A 24305-nucleotide genomic window follows, 5' to 3' on the forward strand; every position below is an offset into this window, starting at 1 on the left:
TGAGGATGTAACTAGTAGAGTGGAGAAGGGAGAACCAGTGGAAGTAGTGTATTTGGACTTTCAAAAGGTTTTTGACAAGGTCCTACACAAGAGATTGGTGTGCAAAATCAAAGCACATGGTATTGGGGGTAATGCACTGACGTGGATAGAGAACTGGTTGGCAGACAGGAATCAGGGAGTCGGGATAAACGGGTCCTTTTCAGAATGGCAGGCAGTGACTAGGGGAGTACCGCAGGGCTCAGTGCTGGGACCCCAGCTATTTACAATATACAATAATGATTTTGATGAAGGAATTGAGTGTAGTATCTCTAAGTTTGCAGATGACACTAAACTGAGTGGCGGTGTGAGCTGTGAGGAGGACGCTAAAAGACTGCAGAGTGACTTGGACAGGTTAGGTGAGTGGGCAAATGCACGGCAGATGCAATATAATGTGGATAAATGTGAGGTTATCCACTTTGGGGATAAAAACAGGAAGGCAGATTATTATCTGAATGGCGGCAGATTAGGAAAAGGGGAGGTGCAACGAGACCTGGCTGTCATGGTACATCAGTCATTGAAAGTTGGTCTGCAGGTACAGCAGGCGGTAAAGAAGGCAAATGGTATGTTGGCCTTCATAGCTAGGGGATTTGAGTATAGGAACAGGGAGGTCTTACTGCAGTTGTACAGGGCCTTGGTGAGGCCTCACCTGGATATTGTGTTCAGTTTTGGTCTCCCAATCTGAGGAAGGACGTTCTTGCTGTTGAGGGAGTGCAACGAAGGTTCACCAGACTGATTCCTGAGATGGCGGGACTGACATATGAGGAGAGACTGGATCAACTAGGCCTTTATTAACTTGTATTATATAAATATACTAACTTAAAATAGTTTTTCCTGAGACAAAATTGGGATGATTAGCAAATCATCTTTTGGCTTCATTATAATTTGCTTAGATAAATTCCTAAAATTAAGCAGTACACTTGCTGTTAACAACAAACAGAAGAAAGAACTTGCATTTATATTCATCACCTCCGGTCAGCCCAAGATGCTGTACAGTTAATGAAGTACCTTTTGAAGCGTAGTCACTGTTGTAATGTAGGTAAATGTGGCAGCCAATTTGCACACAGCAAGGTCCCACTAATAGCAATGAGATAAATAACCAATCTGTTTTAATACTATTGGTTAAGGAATAAATATTAGTTCGGACACCAGGAAAACTACCATGCTACTCTTCGGATTGTGTCATGGTATCTTTTACATCCACCTAAGAAGGCAGATGAAGCCTCAGTTTAACGTCTTATCCGAAAGACAGTACAGCATTCCCTCAGTGCTGCACTGAAGTGTTAGCCTAGATTATATGCTCAAGTGTCTGGAGTGGGGCTTGAACTGTCTGACTCAAAGATGAGAGTGTTACTATTGAGTCAAGGCTGACGCCATATCATGTCTAAGGAGTTGTCTCCTTTGATGAACATTCCCATTAACAAGGAATCTGCTCAATGGTATATTGATGGTAAAATACATGGTATCATGTGAATGAATAGTAAATGTTATTTACCAGCTGCTGTAAAGATTTTGACACATTTCATATGATTTTTTAAAAATACAAACAGGTGTCAATTTTCTACCTTTGAACAATGTCAAGAGTGGGTAAAACGTCTGAACAATGTTATACGGCCACCTACAAGGATAGAAGACCTCTTTGCCTTTGCTTACCATGCTTGGTGTATGGATGTATATGCCAGTGAAAAAGAGCAACATGGGGACTTGTGTCGACCAGGTATTGTTTAGCAGTGTGCATTTATTTCTCCATATAACTTAAATGTAAAATTAGGGAGGGAGGAAATACTGTTACAGCAAAACAGTTGCAAATGTCCAGAATCACATTTGAGAACTTGTCTGACAGGATGTACACTTGTTGCTGGATGTGAACAATTTTTTTTCCCATTCCTTCTCTCTCCTCAACATTAATCTTTGCCAGCAATGTGCAAAACCTGAAAACGCAAGCAGCTCTGGAACGCAAAATCATTATTATTTGAAATACATACTCGTATTTCTGAAATACACTGGTCACGCTCAGGAAAACCTTGCCTACACTTTAGAAATTAGGCGCAGGGAACGAGAGATGGGGGGGTGGTGGGGGGGGGAAGGGAAATTTACAAGCATTAAACATTTCACTTTTACAAATAAAGAGCCATCATCAATAATAAATGATCAATAAATCAACCAACAAATCAATCACTATAATGTTTTGAAAATGATTACACCATCCCACATCATAACTATTTTTTGACGTAGTAAATTTGCTAATTAACTGTTGACATGCCTAATCACAACCAACTATCTCAGCCAGTCCCTCCGAACATACGTCTTGGATTACAAGCTTACTGCTTCATGCATTGCTAAATCAGACGTGCTTCAGAACTGCCCCTCCTTGACCATATTGATTGCTTTTATAGAATCCTAGGTAAACTAACACAAATCTACACCCAACAGGTAGGTGGAGATAAAAGCTGCATAAAGTACTTTAAAACATACAGTAACACAGGATCTTTACACCCTCAAGTGATTTTTGTATAGTTTATCAAATTATTTGAAGCTGTCTGCACAACAATACATTTTTAGCTTTTGTCATTGTAAACCCCCAAATGGCTGAGCCACTGAGAAAGCTCATTATAATTGCTTCTTCAGAAATTAATGCAAAAACACACAACACCATGGGGTGGGGGAAGAACAGACACATGTTTAGGAACAAGCCCATCCCTTTTTAAATGATCTCAACCCCAGAAACCCAGCTTTTCCCCATACTCTTCAATTATTTTCTCTCCAGAAACTTACCTTAAACTCATTGCTCTCTCGCAATTTCTTCTACAACGTCATTACTGTGTGTAAATAAATGCTTACTGACTTCCCTCCTTGTTCCATGATACAATAATAAGGCATGGGATTCGGGATGGTGCAGGCTTGATGATTCAAATGGCCCTTTCTCATTCCAGACTTTGTTCTTTATAGTACTTCCAGCTGAAGAAACCTCCTGGGGTTCAGCAAGTTGCAACGGTTGGAAATGCAAACTACTGCACCGCAAGAGTGGTGGGATGTGGGTTTGATTCTGTGGTTGGCTCAGGCAGTGAGTTCCCGACGAAAGCTAAGACCCACAGGAGTGGTCAACCTCTTCTCTACAGAGAGGAGAAAAGGAATATTTGAGAGATCCCCTTTCCAGTCTCTAAGTTGTCATTGTGGCTTTAGTAGGTTATGGGAAGAGAATTGCAACCTGGTCTGATGGGATGAAAGATTTTTTTTCTTTTTTGCAAGAAACAGGGACACAATTAAGTTTGTGGAAAATCAGAATTACAGAACTTCCAGGATTGCATTCAGTTAACCTTCAGATAAAGCCCTGTTAATCGTTGGACATGGAGACCAGTCTGGACTGCAGTGAGACCACTATGATGTTGGAATGCGTCTGCAAGTGTCGGCCATTCTGACTGCCCTTGGCCCTGATGAAATCTTGCAGTTGTGCAATCTGCTTGTTCAGGCTGTTTGATGATGTACATCAACTCCTCTATTTCAATCGTTTTGTCGTCGAACAGCGATTTCCTCTTCGCCAATATGGTCAGCTTTTCCGGTTTGGAGATTGTGTCATTCAAATCTTTGCCGATTTGCTTTGCCATGACCGTGAACTCACTGCGCTGCCGCACGGCGTTCAGGAGAGGCTTGTTGACATGAAGTCCGTTCTGTCTCTTCTGCATCGACGTGCAGGCAGCAAAGAACTTCTTCAGTTAAGGCAGGCACTGTTCCCGCAGGTCGCGGCGGGGAGCCCATTCAGCCAGGGCTAGGAACGGCGTGCTTCGGGCCCCTCCCACACAGCCTGCACAGATTCGGGGGCGAGGAGCTACTGCACATGCGCGCACACTCCAGTGTGCATGCGCAGGGCTGCCGGCACTAAATGTGTTGTTGTGAGCTAGCCCCGCCCCCCCCGCCGGCAGATCTTTGTTGCCACGCTTTGGCCCCACCCCCCGCAGCTGCCAGTATGCCGCGCCAACCTGAAACGGGCCCGAGAAAGATCGCAGAATACCGAGATAGGCTTTAGGCGCACTTTTTCTTCCAGGAAACAGACGTGCCTCTCGGAGGTGGGCTGTTCTAAAGGAGGGCCGAAACTTGAGCCCTATAATCCCAATTTGAGTCAATGAGTTCAAGGGAGGAGTGGAGAAAGTTGTGGATGCTTTTTTTCAATGTTGTGCTTGTATCTAGTAGATCTCTCAATTATAAGTCTATTTTCTTGTTCACAGTGAAGGTTCAATAGATTACAATTTATCCTAAAGTTTTGCAATTCAAATATTTTGAGTACAGGTTGACCCTCCCTTATCCTGAATTCCCTTATCTGGCACCATTCCCGGCCGCTCCGACATGAACAAATTGAAGTCCTTCCTCGCTGCCGACTCCCACAATCGCTGGCCTGACCCCGCCCCCCCCCCCCCCCCCCCCCACCACCACAATCTCTCTGCCGCATTCCCAGCCCCAATATCCCCTTGCTCAGTACCTGTACCATCTAATTTAACGTGACCTTTAAGGCAAAATCCCTTGTCCAGCACAGGCCAGGTCCCAAGGGTGCTGGATAAGAGAGATTTAACCTGTAATTGAATAATTTGCAAATAGCTTGGAAAGGCAAAGAAGAACAAGCCACTTGAATTGTCACTGTAGATTTCTTTAATCTATCCATAATTTTTTTTTTTCAGGTGAGCATGTTGTTTCAAGATTTAAAAATGAGGTGGAACGAATGTGCTTTGATATGCAAAATGCATGGAGGATCACCAATATCAACGATAAATACAAGTAAGAACTTTATTATAATTGTTGTTCCTGCAGATGCTTATTACTTAATTCTTTAGTTTATTAACCTTTAGGGCCCAAGTTTCGGGCCGCACCTAGAATGGCGCAGCCCCGACCTGGGCGTCTGTTTTTCGCGCCACAAAGTGCGCCTAAAAAATACTTACCAATTCTCCGGCTCCCTGCAGGTCCTCTGGAGCTGGGCGTGGCGCAGCACGAGCTGTGGGGGGCGGAGCCAGGTCCCTGCGCTGAAAGCAGTGCCGGGACCTCTGCACATGCGCGCTACAGTGGGCGCACATGTGCAGTAGCTCCAGGTGCCCAAAACTGTGTGGGAGGGGCCCGAAGCCCCTGGCCGAATGGCCTCATGGGGCTGCGTGGATAAGGCTGCACCTCCCGCTTCCTCCGACCCGACACACCCCACCGGACCCGACTCCTGCTACCCAGGACCGGACCCGATCCGACCCTCCCCCTCTCCCTGTCCCGGACCCAACCCGCGCTCCCCCCTTTCCGCCCCCAGACCGGACCGACACCCGACACACCCCCCCCCTCCCCCCCGCCGCCGATCCCGGACCCGACCCAAACCCCTCCCCTCCCCTCCCCCCCCCGGACCCCCAGCCACCTACATGTAAATTCGGCGCCAGGGGCATGCCCCACCCGAAGTCTTGGGCCCGGCCGAGACCAGCCCGTTCAGCCTCCCTCTTCTTTCTCCCTCTCCCTTCTCCCCCCCCCCGCCCCCCTCCTCCCTCTCCCTTCTCCCCCCTCCCCCCCTCCCTCTCCCTTCTCCCCCCCCCCCTCCCTCTCCCTTCTCCCCCCCCCCCCCCTCCCTCTCCCTTCTCCCCCCCCCCCCCTCCCTCTCTCTTCTCCCCCCCCCCCCCTCCTCTCTCTTCTCCCCCCCTCCCTCCCTCTCTCTTCTCCCCCCCCTCCCTCTCCCTTCTCCCCCCCCTCTCCCTTCTCCCCCCCCCTCTCCCTCTCCCCCCCTCTCCCTTCTCCCTTCTCCTCACCCTTCTCCCCCTCCCTCTCCTCCCCCCTCCCTCTCCCTTCTCCTCCCCCCCCCCCTCCCTCCCTCTCCTTCCCTTTCCCCCCCCCCTCCCCTCTCCCTTCTCCCCCCCCCTCCCTCTCCCTTCTCCTCCCCCCCCCCCCCTCTCCCTTCTCCTCCCCCCCCCCCCCTCTCCCTTCTCCTCCCCCCCCCTCCCCTCTCCCTTCTCCCCCCCCCTCCCTCTCCCTTCTCCCCCCCCTCCCTCTCCCTTCTCCCCCCCCCTCCTCTCCCCCCCCTCACTCTCCCTTCTCTCCCCCCCCCCTCCCTCTCCCCCCCCCCCTCACTCTCCCTTCTCTCCCCCCCCTCCCTCTCCCTTCTCTCCCCCCCCTCACTCTCCCTTCTCTCCCCCCCCCCTCTCCCTTCTCCTCCCCCCCCCCTCTCCCTTCTCCTCCCCCCCCTCCCTCTCCCCCCCCCCCCTCCCTCTCCCTTCTCCTCCCCCCCCTCCCTCTCCCTTCTCCTCCCCCCCCCTCCCTCTCCCTTCTCCTCCCCCCCCCTCCCTCTCCCTTCTCCTCCCCCCCTCCCTCTCCCTTCTCCTCCCCCCCCTCCCTCTCCCTTCTCCTCCCCCCCCTCACTCTCCCTTCTCCCCCCCCCTCCCTCTCCCTTCTCCCCCCCCCTCCCTCTCCCTTCTCCCCCCCCTCCCTCTCCCTTCTCCCCCCCCCTCCCTCTCCCTCCCCCTCCCTCTCCCTTCTCCTCCCCCCTCCCTCTCCCTTCTCCTCCCCCCCCCTCCCTCTCCCTTCTCCCCCCCCCTCCCTCTCCCTTCTCCTCCCCCCCCCTCCCTCTCCCTTCTCCCCCCCCCTCCCTCTCCCTTCTCCCCCCCCCCTCCCTCTCCCTTCTCCTCCCCCCCCCTCCCTCTCCCTTCTCCCCCCCCCCTCACTCTCCCTTCTCCCCCCCCCTCCCTCTCCCTTCTCCCCCCCCCTCCCTCTCCCTTCTCCCCCCCCCCTCCCTCTCCCTTCTCCCCCCCCCCCTCTTCCTCTCCTTCTCTCCCCCCCCTCTCCCTCTCCCTTCTCCCCCTCTCCTTCTCTCCTTCTCCCCCCCCCTCTCCCTTCTCCCCCCCCCCTCCCCCTCTCCTTCTCTCCTTCTCCCCCCCTTCCCTCCCCCTCTCCTTCTCTCCTTCCTTCCCCCTCCCTCCCTCTCTCCCTCCCTCCCTCTCTCCCTCCCTCTCCCCCTCCCTCCCTCTCCCCCTCCCTCCCTCCTTCTCCCCCTCCCTCCCTCCCCCCTCCCCCCTCCTTCTCCCCCTCCCTCCCTCCCCCCTCCCCCCTCCTTCTCCCCCTCCCTCCTCCTCTCCCCCTCCCTCCTCCTCTCCCCCTCCCTCCTCCTCTCCCTCCCTCCCTCTCTCCTCCCTCCTTCTCCTTCTCCGCCTCCCTCTCTCCTTCTCCCCCTCCCCCCCCTCCACTCACTGACAGACAGACAGAGAGATAGAGACACACTGGGGGGGGAGGCGGGGGGGGGTGAGGGGTAAATGTTTTTTTTATTGATTTTTTTGGGGATTGATTTATTGATGTATTTATCATTTATTAGTAATGATGGCTCTTTATTTGTAAAACTGGTGTTTAATGTTTTTAAACCCCCCCCCCCCATTCCCTACGCCTGATTTTCTAAGTGTAGACAAAGTTTTTCTGAGCGTACAAAAATCTACACTTACTCCATTCTAAGTTAATTTGGAGTATGTTTTCACTGCCTAAACTTTCAAAACGGGCGTAAGTGGCCGGACACGCCCCCTTTTGAAAAAAAATCTGTTCCAAACTGAAACTGTTCTAACTGACTAGAACTGGAGCAAACTAAATGCCGAGAATTGCAATTTCTAAGATACTGCATTCTAAACCAGTTGCTCCAAAAAACAGGAGCAACTCAGGCCGAAACTTGGACCCTTAGTGTTTGCCAAATAGGCAGATTTTGTCACTGCAAGCCATTGAAAGTGAGGTTAGGTTTGCCTTAGTTATTTCGCATTACTTAGAAAATCATTCTGATGAAAGTTAGGTTGGTGCTGTCTCTTTGTGTTTTATCTTCACATTTTCTTAATTTTGGTATCTGATACATTAATTTAAACCAAATGATAAATGATATGTTGGTTTCTTTAAGTTAATTACTTCCCTGAACATAACACAAAACTTGCTCTGTCCTACTAAATACTAGAATACTTAAAATGAGCAAAAACCATGTATTAAAGTAGCAAAACTTTATTTTTTCCAAAATGCATTTTTCAGAGTGTTATGCTTAAAAAGGTTGGATCGACTCAACGATGTTTGCATATCTATAATTAAATATGTTGACATTCTTTTAAATTGTACCCACAACTTTCTCATCAGCTCCTCGTGCAAGATGATTTTAACATGTGTTCCCATAGTTCATTGAAACTATGCTATAATAATTGATGTTTACTTTATTTGTATATTCTTGGTTATTTTACATGGTTAAAATGTTTTGAAATACTGATGAAACATTTTTATATATTTCCTCATGTGCCAATTCTCCTGACTGAGTATAAGAGAGGAATAATATGTTCTGTTACAACACATGTAATTACCCTTAAGTATCCCTAACTCTCGAGTGATAAACTGTGCTCTGATTATATTCTGAGATGTTATGTAAGTAAAACTTGATTCTTTTCATGTATTGCCTTTTATATTCTTTGAATGTCACCATTACTAAATGAAATGACAATCATTGGATTAAAAATAGTATTTTGTCTTGAATTGCAGGTTATGTGCCAGTTATCCACAGCAGCTACTTGTACCAGCTTGGCTAACTGATAAAGAGCTTGAGAGCGTTGGAAACTTTAGATCATGGAAACGGATTCCAAGTGTTGTGTACAGGTGAAAAATTGATTCACAAAGATAAGATCCGTCAAAATGAACCTGGTATAGTACGACGTGTCCATCTGAACATGTCATTCAGATCAGTGGTTTTTGGAGGGGGTGGGGGAATATCTGTATGATGAAACCAAATATTGAAATGTGTTTTATGGGTAGCATTCATAGACCTGTCCATCTTCCCACTTAAAACAGTAACCTATCATCCCAGTAATTCAAACAATTCCATCATTTCTTCCTATTTGAATTCTTCTCACCAGACATAGAATGCCTTTGAAAATGAGCTTACCAGGAACTGTCCACACATGGTATCCCTTGTGCAAGACCTTGGTGTTGCTGAGAAGTTACAGAATGTTGTTTAACCTGGAAAATAATTTCCTCTGGGTTCCTTTTGAGCATTGCAGTTCATGAACCATCTGCAGGCTGTCCTTTGTGCAGTCATTTATGACTTCAGTAAGATCAAAACCATTTCACTTTTCTGGTGAGTTGGTTTTCTGTTTATTAGCTGGCCCAACTGACTTATTGGCTTTAATCTGAATACTTTTGGGCTCACTTAATAATATTGACTCATCGCTGTATGTGTGCTTTCAGCATCTTCTGCAGCAATGATATTTGACAAGAAGTTCAGTCCCCATGTTTGAGAATTTTCCTGCCCAATTTTTAGAAACGTTCTCAGATTTCTCTGTTACTGTTTCCCCCACTGCTGCCATCTTGGCTGCCTCAGGTTCAGCTCCCTCTCCAGGCTGTCACCTACCAGCACTGCTGCTGCTTCTTTCCCAGCAAGGAGTTAGCTAAAATTGAGAGGTGGAGCACTCTCAACTTGCATTGCATGAGTGAAACTAATGTATAACCTACTGAAAACGGAAAAGAAAGTCAAAAGACAAGATGGATGCAATGAAAGAGAAAGGCAAAGTAAGTTGCACGCTTTGCATGCCCTTCTACTGTATGCTACTTTTTCTTGGTATTTGTTGTACCTATATGCATATGTTGGAGGGTTTTCTTAACCATTTGTTTGCACACTGTTCTTGGCATATTCTCCCTTGACAAAAACTCTTTAAAAAGTGTAGACTACAGGGATAGTGCAGTTAAATCTAAAGATGAATGCTGTAAGCACACTTTCTTATTTTTATGTTTTATTTTGTCAATTTTTGTGTGTCCCCAATACATACTCTTCTGCTGATGAAAAGACAGGCCTATGTCCTGCCTCAGCCAATGAGTCAATTGCTGTTGGTTTTACAAGAATGAGCTGGGCTGATATGTTACTGATTTGATTTACTTCAGGTTTCCTTTATCCTCATTGTGAGCAATTGTTTGTATTTGTGCTTCTATTGGCACAACATTGATCCGGAAACGTCTTTCTACCACTCGTATGTTGAAACATTACTATGCTGACCTGACCTGACCTGTCCAGTATTGTAGCTATTCTTTAGATGACCGTAATCAGTTTGCAACAAGTTAAATCATGACTAGTCAAGTTCATAGTTGCATCAAATTAAAAAATAACACTTCATTTGTTTTTTTTTAGGTTTTTGCAGTTTTTTTTTTAAAAACAATTATCATTTTTGTGACGGCATCTAAAACAAAAAGAACTTCAATTTATATATCATACCACGTCATCTGGATGGTGCAAGTGTTTCACACTCTATGAATTACTTTTGAGGTGTAGTGACCAATATGTAGGCAAATATGGCAAAAAATTCTCACAATAAGATCCCACAACAATAAATCTAACCGATTAAGGTTATTCTCTCCATCCTCTTCTCTTTCCAAACTCCCTATTTTAAGATCTTCTTGGACTACAGACCAACAACCAATGACCCGCTCTCAGCTACTGCCAATGGCACTCTTGAGCCTACTGCAAGAAGATATACGAGGACAGATCTATGATGATACTCCCTTCTACTTTTCTCTTCCGCATGAGCGCGATTGGCCTCAACTTTGATGTCTCCTCAGCAGTGCCACCGAGATTGGGAACTCAGTGAAATGTCAGACTGCATGCACAAAGCATGTCCTAGCACACTTTGGTCCAGTCATTAATTATACCCCTGTTTTTTTTTAAAAGGGGATTTTATCCTTTTGTATGGATCTTTACATAACTCGGTCGAGAATATTACTAGATAAGTAGATATCTTGTTCTTGGGTCTATCCCACTGCTGCTCTAAAACTGGCTTCTATGTGGTGCACAAAACACCTATTTGCTTCTTTCCCCCGCCCCCCCAAAAAAATAATTACATAAACAAAGAAACATACACACCTGAGTTCCATTGTTTCGGCTGTGATCTAGAACTTCACGTGTGGAGAATTGATACTATCCACTCCTTGATTCTTTGGTGTTCAGACGTGAACATCCAGTATCTCGATATAAAGTTAATCACAATTGAATCCATTACCATTAATACAAATTTATATATTTTATAAGTATTTTCTTTCTGGTATATCAGGCACCAGGGCAACGGAGCAGTGATTGCACGCTGTGGTCAGCCGGAAGTCAGTTGGTGGGGTTGGAGGAATGCAGATGATGAACACCTAATCCAGTCTGTTGCAAAAGCTTGTGCCATGGACAGCAGTTCCACCAAACATGTCAATGGCAACTGCATACGAGATTTTCCTAATGGCAGTGATCTGTCTGATGGTGAATTTGGTAAGAGTTGTAATGGTTTGTTCTTGCTATTACTGAGCAGCTATAATATATTTTGTATTTTTGCTTAATGTCACATTGTTCACCTTTTTGTTGTACTTTTATGATCTGATGCTTTTGTGCATACTTTTTTATAATTGCTGTGAACCAGGCTTAATTGTTTTTTTTCATCTTAGATTCTTCAATGAATAATCCAGCTGGAGTAGAACATTTATGCAGTACACCACATAAGCTTTTGATATTGGATGCTAGGTCATATGCAGCAGCTGTGGCTAACAGGGCAAAGGGTGGTGGGTGTGAATGCCCTGGTAAGTATCAGCATATAAATGTAAATAGTGCTGAATAGAACATTTGGAAACTGGTGCAGCTTGTATCCCAAGATTTATAGAAATGGCAAACTAGCCCTTTGGAGGATAATAGTGGCAGATTAAGAGAATGACTACTGATTAATACAGAATTGAATAAATGACGGTTCTCCCTCTTCTCCTTACCATGGCTACTGTATATCTGTCAGTATTTCACAAGAATTATTTCTGCAGGTATTTTACAATGGTAAATATACACACTTGGAAGATTGGGTGGCACAATAAGTTAAAGTACTTCCCTTTCACTTTTGCAGCCTGGGTTTGAATCCAGCCTGGACTGCTCAGATGAAAATCTACCTTCTGTGTTAGCTGCAAGTGGTTTATGTGACATAACTTTGGGCAGCCTTAAGATGGTTCCTAGTGGATACAAACACACACTGTGGGATAATTCAGCATTACGGCCCCAAGTTTCCACATGATTTGCTCCTGATTTTTAGGAGCAACTGGTGTAGAACGGAGTATCTTAGAAATCGGAATTCTCGTCATTTAGTTTGCTCCAGTTCTAGTCAGTTAGAACAGTTTCACTTTGGAACAGAATTTATTTTTCAAAAGGGGGCGTGTCCGGCTACTTATGCCTGATTTCAAAGTTTCGTGAGTGAAAACTTACTCCAAACTAACTTAGAATGGAGTAAGTGAAGACTTTTGTACGCTCAAAAAAACCTTGTCTACACTTTAGAAAATCAGGCGTAGGTTACAAATCAGGCATAGGGGGGGGGCGGTTTAAAGGGAAGTTTACAAATTATGGGCCCAAGTTATCACACGATAAAAAACGGGCGCCCCTCCGAGCTGGGCGCCCGTTTTTCGTGCCTAAAACGGCGCCGGAAAAAAAACTTGCGATTCTGGAGAGCCCTGCAGCTCCTTGTCTGTTTGGCGCGGCGCCCAGGGGGGCAGAGCCTACACTCGCGCCGATTTTGTAAGTGGGAGGGGGCGGGTACTATTTAAATTAGTTTTTTTCCTGCCGGCAACCCTGCGCGTGCGCGTTGGAGCGTTCACGCACGCGCAGTGTGAAGGAAACATTGGCACTCGGCCATTTTTGTAGTTCTTTATAGCTGTTTAATTTTTGAACATTTTTTAATAAAAGCACATTGCCATCAGCACTGAGGCTTCCTGCAGCCTTCTCACTGTCTCCTTCCCGCCCGCCGTCAGGAACGTCTTCCTCCCCCCCCCCCCCCCCCCCCCCACTGCGTTCGGGCGGGCGGGCCCGCACTCCCCTCCCTCCCGCCGTCGGGAACGGCTTCCTCCTCCCACCCTGCCGTCGGGAACGATCAAACGAACTTGAGGCTGGCTGAAGCACTTTCACACAGGTAGGAAGATGGTTTATTTAATCTTTTCTTTGCTTATAAATATTTATTCAGGTTGGATTTATTTGTATAATATTTGTATAAGTATAAATAAGGATTTATTGTAGAATTTAATGACTTCCCTCCCCCCCCCCAACCTCGTTCTGGACGCCTAATTTGTAACCTGCGCCTGATTTTTTAATGTGTAGAACAGGTTTTTTCAGTTCTACAAAAATCTTCGACTTGCTCCATTCTAAGTTAGTTTGGAGTACGTTTTCACTGTGGAAACTTTCAAATCAGGCGTCAGTGGCCGGACACGCCCCTTTTTGAAGAAAAAATTCTGTTCCAAAGTAGAACTGTTCTACCTGACTAGAACTGCAGAAAAAAAAATGTGGAGAATTGCGATTTCTAAGCTAGTCCGTTCTCCACCAGTTGCTCCTAAAAATCAAGCACAAATCATGTGGAAACTTGGGCCCAAAGAGCCATCATCAATAATAAATGAAAAATACATCAATAAATCAATCAAAAAAAATTAATGAAATTATTATTTTTTTTAAATCAAGAAATAAAACATTTTCTACTTACCGACTGCAGTACCGGGAGCCCTCCAACAGTGTGCTGGGATGCCCCCCCCAGTGTGTCTCTGTCAGTGTCTCTATCTCTCTGTCTGTCTGTGTGTGTCTCTCATTCTCTGTCTGTCAGTGTCTGTGTTTCTGACAGCGAGGGGAGGGGGAGGAGGGAGAGAGGGGGGGAGCAGAGGGAGGGAAGGGGGGGAGCAGAGGGAGGAAGGGGGGGAGCAGAGGGAGGGAAGGGGAGGGATGGGGGAGAAGGGGATAAAGGAGATGGGGGGGGAGAAAGGAGATGGGGGGGGGGGAGAAAGGAGATTGGGGGGAGGGGGAGGGGGAGGGGGAGGGAGGCTGAACGGGTCGGGCCCGAGATTTCGGGCAGGGCCCGTCCCCAGCACCAGCACCAGATTTACAGGTAGGTGGCGTGGGTTGGGTCGGGGGGAGCGCGGGTCGGGGGGTGGTGGGAGGGAGGTCGGTTCGGGTCGGGGGGTGGGAGGGAGAGGGAGGTCAGGTTTGATCCAGTCCGGGGGCGGGGGGGGTGGGGGGCGCGCGGTAGTTGGGTAGGTGTCTGGTCCGGAGGCGGGGGGGGGAGCGGGAGTCGGGTCGGTGTCGGGTCCGGTCCGGAGGGGGCGGGGGGAGGAGCGGGAGTCGGGTCTGGTCCAGGGCGGGGGAGCGGGAGTCAGGTCGGTGTCGGGTCTGGTCCGGAGGCGGGAAGCGGGAGTCGAGTCGGGTTGGGAGGAAGCAGTGATGCCATTCGGCCAGGGCTAGGGGCTGCGTGCTTCGGCCCCTCCCACACAGTTTTGGGCGCCTGGAGCTACTGCACATGCGCGCCCACTGTAGCGCGCATGTGCAGAGGTCCCGGCACTGTTTTCAGTGCAGGGACCTGGCTCCGCCTCCTACAGCTGCTGCTGCGCTGCGTCGAGGACCAGAGGACCTGCAGGGAGGTGGAGAATCTGGAGGTTTTTTTTAGGCGCAGTTTGTGGCACGAAAAACGGGCGTCCAGGTCGGGACTGCGCCGTTACTCAAAACTTGGGCCCTACATTTCCAATCTCAATCCAAAAATCCAGTCTTGGTCATCTAGACACAAGAGAGACATTTAAGAATTGGAAAAGGTGCAAAGAAGCACAAGATGAATTCTGATCTTGAGAAGTCTGAGCTATGAGGAAACACTAGAAAAACTTGGGCTTTTCACCTCAAAAGAAGTTTTTTTTTGGAGAGGTGATCTATAGAAGTATATAAGATTTTAAACTGTATGGACAAGGTAAACCTGGACACTTACTTTATATTATGAGAGAATGACAAAGGGCCATGGGTTCATGCACATTAGAATTAAATTTAGGACTGATATCGGGAAGTTCTTCAGAGTGATCAAGACATGGAATGAGCTTCCAGAAAGAATTAATGGAGGAAAAATCCCTGGAATTGAGTCAATTAGATGGGTGAACCAAGATGCACCTGTATTAATTATATTGTGATCTTGTCATCACAGAAACATCTTGTCTGGAAATCGAAAAATTCAGCATAGCGCACTTGGGAGCTCTTCGGAGGGTGTGGTAAAGTAGAGGTCTCAGCTTTACATCTAAGCTACACTATGCCAAATGTGGGAATACTTTTGCCAGTACTGGGCAGAAAAAATTTGGAAACATTTTCTATTCACAACTATTTTTGCCCCTTAGATGAATACAATCAAGCAACTATGAAGAACACTATGTTTGAAGTGATGTGAAAGGAGATCAGTACACTAAGGGTTAAGGAAAGTGTTTGGGGACTATAAGACTGCACAAATACATTTGGTGATTTTTAAGCCGCTGCTCTTCCCTGTTTTTAAGTCACTTGTGCATTCCAATCCACAATTTTTTACTTGTGCACTTTATTGGGGGAAAATTACAGATTGGCAAGTGCAGAAACAGGAAACCCCAGCCTATGTTAAGAAATTGTTGAAATTAAGTGGGAAAGGATAAGATCAGTCTTTGTTTTAAGTGTTGACATTATGGAAAAGAGTGAGTTATTTAAAAAAAATATGCAACTTATTCCTTTCCAAATGTTATTTCTCTTGCAGAATATTACCCCAACTGTGAAGTAGTATTTATGGGTATGGCAAACATTCACTCCATTCGGAAGAGTTTTCAGTCATTGAGATTTCTCTGTACGCAGATGCCAGACCCTGCCAAGTAAGTTTTTTGATTTTGTGCTTTGCTGAAAAGTTAGGAAAAATTTAACAATTTATATTTTATGGTTATGTGTTTGTATTACATGAGAAGTGAACACAAAGTTACTTTTTAGACAGACAAAATAACTAATGGTTTTGGCCTTTAATCATCTTGAAATTTATTTTTTGCAAATTGTAGTTAAAACATCAGTACTTTATATGCAAAAAAAATGCGCAGAGGCTTGTGTAAAATTAAAATCTCATATCTGGCTGCGACATTACATGTCCTATTTGTTTGTTGCAAAGAGACGCATATAAATTAATCTAAAATATTTTCCTGATTTGATTTGATTTTTAATCAGCAGTTGGTTATCAGCATTAGAAGGTACCAAATGGCTTCAGCATCTATCCACGCTTTTAAAAGCAGCAGTACTTGTAATTAATGCAGTCGATCGAGACCAGCGGCCTGTTTTAGTACACTGTTCTGACGGCTGGGACCGAACACCACAAATAGTGGCTCTATCAAAATTACTGCTGGATCCTTACTACAGAACCACAGAGGTGTGTGTGTCTGTTAAGTTTTATAGGAACTTAATATGCTAAAGGGTTGCGTTAGCAGTTTTATTAACCACTGTGCTATTCAGGAAAGGTCATTTGTAGATATTTCAGATGATATTGTAAAACATTTACTTTTCTAAAAAGCCGTGTTTAACTGAACCTTAAAACATTTTATAAACCTGCTTCGTTTATATAATAATAAAGTCTTCAAAAACAAATTGGGAGATGATTTAGTGAATTAAAATATGCAGTATGCATTTTATCAACATTTTATCCCGCACTAAGCCTCAAAAAATACTAATCTTTGCAATGAAAATACTGCACTTAAAGGTTGCAAATGAAAATCATGGTAGCACATGCTTCCTTTACATTTGTTTTGAATGTGTTGAAGCCCAATGATAGAAAATTGCCATTGAGATTCAAATTCGAATTATACATTGAGTGGAATGGACCCTTTTGTAAGAGCTTGTTAGTCGTTCAGACATGCACAAAGATGTTGAAAATTCTTCGCATAATATGAAGTTGTTTTATTCAAATAATAAACTCATAGCACATCAGCCAGATGAGTAATTTGTTTTGAGAAGGCCATATTATTAAATACGCACCCAAAAACATGTTGTACTATTAATTGACTTTTTGTTTGTGTTCCAAAATCAGAACAATTTTTGAGTCTTAATACAAACCCATAGTTAATACTGATATTTCTGAAATGCATATGCTGAGAGAGTTTAATACACATAGCACCATATTTTACAGGGTTTTCAGGTACTGGTGGAAATGGAATGGCTGGATTTTGGTCATAAATTTGCTGATCGCTGTGGCCATGGTGAAAACTCAGATGATCTTAATGAACGCTGTCCTGTGTTTCTTCAATGGCTGGATTGTGTCCATCAATTACAGAGACAGTTCCCTTGTTCATTTGAGTTTAATGAAGCATTCCTTGTAAGTAGAGCGGTTTTACTGCTTCCCCTCTGGAGAAGACTGGTTTGCCAAAATTAAACAAATGGCTTTATTAATTTATTCCTTATCTGTTTATTGTAGGTTAAATTGGTGCAGCATACATATTCTTGCCTTTTTGGAACATTCCTGTGCAACAGTGCAAAGGAGCGTGAAGAGAAACATACTCAGGAAAGAACCTGCTCTGTTTGGTCCCTACTGAGGCCAGCTAACAAAGCCTTTAAAAATCTCCTGTACACCTCACAATCTGAAACTGTACGTTTACTGTGAGATGATTATTGCTTATGTAGAACAATCATTTGGCTCCCTGTGCTTTGTTTAGTTATTTTGAGAAATTTTAATTCAATATAAAAATGATCTCTTACCACATTAAAGATTATTCAGCAGTTTACGAATTTAAAAAAAACAGTAGCAAATAGCTGTGCAGGCCAATTCGATGAGATCATAGAATTGCATGCCTTTGTTTGGTTATTACTGTTGTCATTACATTAACATTAACATCTACATCAGCAACTCGTCAATCACAAAAGCTGAAATTGATACTGTATGTCTTAGAATGTTTTCAGGGTTCTGAGACCTGAAATTTTAGACGGTCATTATTTTCTAAAACACCCTATGGTGCTAAAAACAAAATATGCATCAGTAGAGTGGAGCCTTCTAATTAAATTACATTTTTGTCATCAAATTTATATTGAGTGACCATTTACAAATAATGGGACTAGAAATTAAGTAGATAGAGATGCAGTTGTAAGGACACAAGCAGGAGAAAGTTGAAGAATTTCTAGTGAGAAGAAATTAAAGTATGTCAAATTTCAGTACTATTCAACCGTTAATGAAAAGCTAAGACTAGGGTAAATCCTGATTATGCTATCTATGAAATGTTTACCTTCAAGTTAGGTATCTCATTTGTAAAGTACATGGAAGTCTGTGAGGTGGGATTTCTAGATGTAGGACTACAGGTATATGCATTTTAAATGTTAAAAAAAAATATGTTCAAACATTAACATCTATGGGTTGCATATCCTAATGAAAACACTTCAACATCTAAACTAGATACTGCATCCAGTGTGCCATGTAAGGAATTTGATGCTTTGGAGTGCAGTGTACATCCCTAATTCATCTCCCTCCACGCCTGCTGATGACCATTGTGCACCTTATCCAGTCCCAAGGTCCATCCCTGAAGAACAGCCATCGGGAAGGTGAGCTTCAAGCTGAGAGTGTGCTCGTGTGAAGTAAGATAATTATAAATTGAGTTATGAGGAAAGGAGGCAGTTTTAATAGAGTGGGGCAGAGCAATCCTTTGGGCAAGGATTTAATTAGTAATCTACTGGACTTCGTAAATGAGCTATATAGATGGCCTTATCTTGCTTATAATGTTTAGTACCCCATTTAAATTGGCAAAGGAAAAACTGAAGTAAATTTTAATCATTTGCTGACCGACTTATTGGAAAATGTTTCACACTGGTACCTTGTTGAAAGAAGCTCTTAAAATTCTACAGCAAATCAATTTTTCTTCAAAAGCTAACTTGATATTTTGATTTTGGAAATAAAGGCACATGCTAAAGTATATATTGATATTTAATATACTAGCATAATGGTGATGTATACATCAATTTTTTAATTGATTTTAAAACATAGGAACAGGAGTAGGCCTTTAAGCCCCTTGAGCCTGTTCCGCCAATTAGATCATAGCTAATCTGTATCTCAACTCCATCGATCTGTCTTTGTTCCGTAACCCTGAATACCTTTGCCTAACAAAAAAAATGTATAAATCTCAGTTTTGACATTTTCAATTGACCTAGCCTCAACAGCTTTTTGGGGAAGAGCTTTCCAGATTTCCACTACCCTTTGTGTGAAGTGCTGACTGATATCAACCCTGACCGACCTAGTTTTAATTTTAAGTTTATGCCCCCTTGTTCTGAAGTCCCCCCACCAGAGGAAATAGTTTCTCTCTCTCTACCCTATCAATTCCTGTGTTCATCTTAAACACATCAATTAGATCACCCCTTAATCTTCTATATTCAATGGAATACAAGCCTGGTCTATGCAACCTCATAATTTAGAGGTGGGAGTCTGTGGAGAGGATTGTGATCCCGGACAACCACATTTGCAATAAGTGTCTGCATCTTGAGGAACTTCAGCTCAGCTAATGAGCTGGAGTCTGAGGTGCAGACATTGCAGGGCATCAGGGAGGGGGAGAGTTACCTGGATTATTTGATCCAGGAGGCAGTAGTGATACAGGTCTGGCTAGTGGTCACTGACTGCAACTCGGGCAGTACTGGAGGAACCTTGGCATTTGTGCTTATCCAACATGTATGAGGTTCTTGCTGCCTGTGTGGATGAGGGGAAAGCCTGCAGGATGGATGAGCAAGCTGACCATGACATAGAAACATAGAAAATAGGTGCAGGAGTAGGCCATTCGGCCCTTCGAGCCTGCATCGCCATTCAATGAGTTCATGGCTGAACATGCAACTTCAGTACCCCATTCTTGCTTTCTCGCCATACCCCTTGATCCCTCTAGTAGTAAGGACTACATCTAACTCCTTTTTGAATATATTTAGTGATTTGGCCTCAACAACTTTCTGTGGTAGAGAATTCCACAGGTTCACCACTCTCTGGGTGAAGAAGTTTCTCCTCATCTCGGTCCTAAATGGCTTACCCCTTATCCTTAGACTGTGACCCCTGGTTCTGGACTTCCCCAACATTGGGAACATTCTTCCTGCATCTAACCTTTCTAAACCCGTCAGAATTTTAAACGTTTCTATGAGATCCCCTCTCATTCTTCTGAACTCCAATGAATACAAGCCCAGTTGATCCAGTCTTTCTTGATATGTCAGTCCCGCCATCCCAGGAATCAGTCTGGTGAACCTTTGCTGCACTCCCTCAATAGCAAGAATGTCCTTCCTCAAGTTAGACGACCAAAACTGTACACAATACTCCAGGTGTGGCCTCACCAAGGCCCTGTACAACTGTAGTAACACCTCCCTGCCCCTGTACTCAAATCCCCTTGCTATGAAGGCCAACATGCCATTTGCTTTCGTAACCGCCTGCTGTACCTGCATGCCAACCTTCAATGACTGATGTACCATGACACCCAGGTCTCGTTGCACCTCCCCTTTTCCTTATCTGTCACCATTCAGATCATAGTCTGTCTCTCTATTTTTACCACCAAAGTGGATAACCTCACATTTATCCACATTATACTTCATCTGCCATGCATTTGCCCACTCACCTAACCTATCCAAGTCACTCTGCAGCCTCACAGCATCCTCCTCGCAGCTCACACTGCCACCCAACTTAGTGTCATCCGCAAATTTGGAGATACTACATTTAATCCCCTCGTCTAAATCATTAATGTACAATGTAAACAGCTGGGGCTCCAGCACAGAACCTTGCTGTACCCCACTAGTCACTGCCTGCCATTCTGAAAAGTACCCATTTACTCCTACTCTTTGCTTCCTGTCTGCCAACCAGTTCTCAATCCACGTCAGCACACTACCCCCAATCCCATGTGCTTTAACTTTGCACATTAATCTCTTGTGTGGGACCTTGTCGAAAGCCTTCTGAAAGTCCAAATACACCACATCAACTGGTTCTCCCTTGTCCACTCTACTGGAAACATCCTCAAAAAATTCCAGAAGATTTGTCAAGCATGATTTCCCTTTCACAAATCCATGCTGACTTGGACCTATCATGTCACCTCTTTCCAAATGCGCTGCTATGACATCCTTAATAATTGATTCCATCATTTTACCCACTACCGATGTCAGGCTGACCGGTCTATAATTCCCTGTTTTCTCTCTCCCTCCTTTTTTAAAAAGTGGGGTTACATTGGCAACCCTCCACTCTGGAACTGATCCAGAGTCTATGGAATGTTGGAAAATGACTGTCAATGCATCCACTATTTCCAAGGCCACCTCCTTAAGTACTCTGGGATGCAGTCCATCAGGCCCTGGGGATTTATCGGCCTTCAATCCCATCAATTTTCCCAACACAATTTCCCGACTAATAACACCATGGTGCAGGAGGCCATTCAAGTCGGGGGAGTGAAAGGGAATGTAGTTGTAGTTGGGGACAGTATAGTCAGAGGGATAGTGTTCATCCAGCCGCGACAGGGAGTTTCGATGGTTGTGTTGCCTGAGTGGGAAGGGGAAGATCCAATTGTCATGGTCCACGTTAGGAACCAACGACATGGGTAGAACTAGGAATGAGGTTCTGCTGAGAGAATTTGAGGAGTTGGGGTCCAAATTAAAAAGCAGAACCTCAAAAAGGTAATAATCTCTGGATTGTTACCCGAGTCACACGCCAATTGGCATAGGGATAAGCAGATAAGAAGGTTGAATGCATGGCTCAAAGAGTGGTGTGGGAGGCAGGGGTTTCGCTTCATGGGGCATTGGCACCAGTACTGGGGAAAAAGGGAGCTGTTCCGTTGGGACGGGCTCCTCTGGCTGGAACCAGTATCCAGGCGAATCAAATAACCAGGGCAGTAGTCAGGGCTTTAAACTAATGAAGGGGTGGTGACAGGATTCAGGAAAGAGAAAACTGAAAATCAGCAAGAGACGCAAGAGTTTCTACAGGTACATAAAAAGGAAAAGATTGGCTAAAATAAATATTGGTCCCTTAGAGGATGAGACTGGGGAATTAATAATGGAGAACAGGAAATGGCAGAGACATTGAACAAATATTTTGTATCATTCTTCACGGTAGAAGACATTAAAAATATCCCAACAGAAGATAATCAAGGAGCTATAGCGAGGCAGGAACTTTAGTGATAGTATTAAGAGATGGCGGAAGTTATAGCAGATGCATTCGTTATAATCTACCAAAATTCTCTGGACTCTGGGGAGGTACCAGCGGATTGGAAAGCAGCTAATGTAATGCCTCTGTTTAAAAAAGGGGGCAGACAAAAGGCAGGTAACTATAGGTCGGTAGTTTAACATCTGCAGTGGGGAAAATGCTTGAAACTATCATTAAGGAAGAAATAGCGGGACATCTAGATAGGAATAGTGCAATCAAGCAGACGCAACATGGATTCATGAAAGGGAAATCATGTTTAACTAATTTACTGGAATTCTTTGAGGATATAACAAGCATGGTGGATAGAGGTGTACCAATGGATGTGGTGTATTTAGATTTCCAAAAGGCATTCGATAAGGTGCCACACAAAAGGTTACTGCAGAAGATAAAGGTACGCGGAGTCAGAGGAAATGTATTAGCATGGATAGAGAATTGGTTGGCTAACAGAAAGCAGAGAGTCGGGATAAATGGGTCCTTTTCGGGTTGGAAATCGGTGGTTAGTGGTGTGCCACAGGGATCGGTGCTGGGACCACAACTGTTTACAATATACATAGATGACCTGGAAGAGGGGACAGAGTGTAGTGCAACAAAATTTGCAGATGACACAAAGATTAGTGGGAAAGCGGGTTGTGTAGAGGACACAGAGAGGCTGCAAGGAGATTTAGATAGGTCAAGCGAATGGGCTAAGGTTTGGCAGATGGAATACAATATCGGAAAGTGTGAGGTCATCCACCTTGGGGAAAAAAAAACAGTAAAAGGGAATATTATTTGAATGGGGAGAAATTACAACATGCTGAGGTGCAGAGGGACCTGGGGGTCCTTGTGCATGAATCCCAAAAAGTTAGTTTGCAGGTGCAGCAGGTAATCAGGAAGGCGAATGGAATGTTGGCCTTCATTGCGAGAGGGATGGAGTATAAAAGCAGGGAGGTCCTGCTGCAACTGTATAGGGTATTGGTGAGGCCGCACCTGGAGTACTGCGTGCAGTTTTGGTCACCTTACTTAAGGAAGGATATACTAGCTTTAGAGGGGTTACAGAGACGATTCACTAGGCTGATTCCGGAGATGAGAGGGTTACCTTATGATGATAGATTGAGTAGACTGGGTCTTTACTTGTTGGAGTTCAGAAGGATGAGGGGTGATCTTATAGAAACATTTAAAATCATGAAAGGGAATAGACAAGATAGAGGCAGAGAGGTTGTTTCCACTGGTCGGGGAGACTCGAACTAGGGGGCACAGCCTCAAAATACGGGGGAGCCAATTTAAAACCGAGTTGAGAAGGAATTACTTCTCCCAGAGGGTTGTGAATCTGTGGAATTCTCTGCCCAAGGAAGCAGTTGAGGCTAGCTCATTGAATGTATTCAAGTCACAGATAGATAGATTTTTAACCAATAAGGGAATTAAGGATTACGGGGAGCTGGCGGGTAAGTGGAGCTGAGTCCACGACCAGATCAGCCATGATCTTGTTGAATGGCGGAGCAGGCTCGAGGGGCCAGATGGCCTACTCCTGTTCCTAATTCTTATGTTCTTATGTTCTACTCGGTCAAATAATGGGACTAAAGGCGGACAAGTCCCCTGGACCTGATGGCTTACATGTTAGGGTCTTAAAAGTAGTGACTGCATTGGTTGTAATCTACCAATATTCCCTGGATTCTAGGGTGGTCCCAGTGGATTAAAAATTGCAAATGTAACGCCCCTATTTAAAAAAAGGAGGCAGACAAAAAGCAGGAAAATGTAGACCAGTTAGCCTAACATCTGGCGTTGGGAAAATGCTGGAGTCCTTTATTGAGGAAGCAGTAGCGGGACATTTGGAAAAGCATAATTCAATTAAGCAGAGAGTCGGCATGGTTTTATTAAAGGGAAATCATGTTTGACAAATTTGCTGGAGTTCTTTGAGGATGTAAACAGCAGGGTGAATCGGGGAAACCAGTGGATGTGATGTATTTGGATTTCCAGAAGGTATTCGATAAAGGTGCCATATAAAAGGTTACTGCACAAGATAAATGTTCACGGGGTAGGGGGTAATATATTAGCATGGAGAGAGGATTGGCTAACTAACAGAAAACAGAGAGTCGGATAAATGGGTCATTTTCCAGTTGGCAAACAGTGACTAGTGGGGTGCCGCATGGATCGGTGCTGGGGCCTCAACTATTTACAATCTATATTATTGACTTGGATGAAGGGACCCAGTGTAATGTAGCCAAGTTTGCTGATAATACAAAGATGGGTGGGAAAGCAAATTGTGAGGACGACACAAAATCTGCAAAAGGACATAGACAGGCTAAGTGAGTGGGCAGAAATTTGGCAGATGGAGTATAATGTGGGAAAATGTGAGGTTATCCACTTTGGCAGAAA

General features: G+C 44.8%; 1 protein-coding gene across 15 annotated transcripts in view; it reads left to right on the top strand.

The window, feature by feature from the left end:
• The window catches only part of mtmr3 (myotubularin related protein 3), a 155531-nt gene that overhangs the window by 98701 nt on the left and 32525 nt on the right, over positions 1-24305 (top strand). For 12 of the 15 annotated variants that reach the window (XM_070887752.1, XM_070887754.1, XM_070887751.1 and 9 more), the window contains 10 exons: positions 1587-1753; positions 4707-4803; positions 8533-8646; positions 11085-11284; positions 11458-11589; positions 15552-15663; positions 16004-16202; positions 16956-17141; positions 17241-17411; positions 18210-18355. In XM_070887752.1, the coding sequence (XP_070743853.1) occupies positions 1587-1753; positions 4707-4803; positions 8533-8646; positions 11085-11284; positions 11458-11589; positions 15552-15663; positions 16004-16202; positions 16956-17141; positions 17241-17411; positions 18210-18355 (1524 nt within the window). The remainder of the gene's footprint in view (positions 1-1586; positions 1754-4706; positions 4804-8532; positions 8647-11084; positions 11285-11457; positions 11590-15551; positions 15664-16003; positions 16203-16955; positions 17142-17240; positions 17412-18209; positions 18356-24305) is intronic. The other 3 variants (XM_070887755.1, XM_070887758.1, XM_070887766.1) reach the window with 1 other exon arrangement.

This window comes from Pristiophorus japonicus, chromosome 8, assembly GCF_044704955.1.
Source record: "Pristiophorus japonicus isolate sPriJap1 chromosome 8, sPriJap1.hap1, whole genome shotgun sequence".
In the NCBI taxonomy this organism is placed as follows: Eukaryota; Metazoa; Chordata; class Chondrichthyes; family Pristiophoridae; genus Pristiophorus; species Pristiophorus japonicus.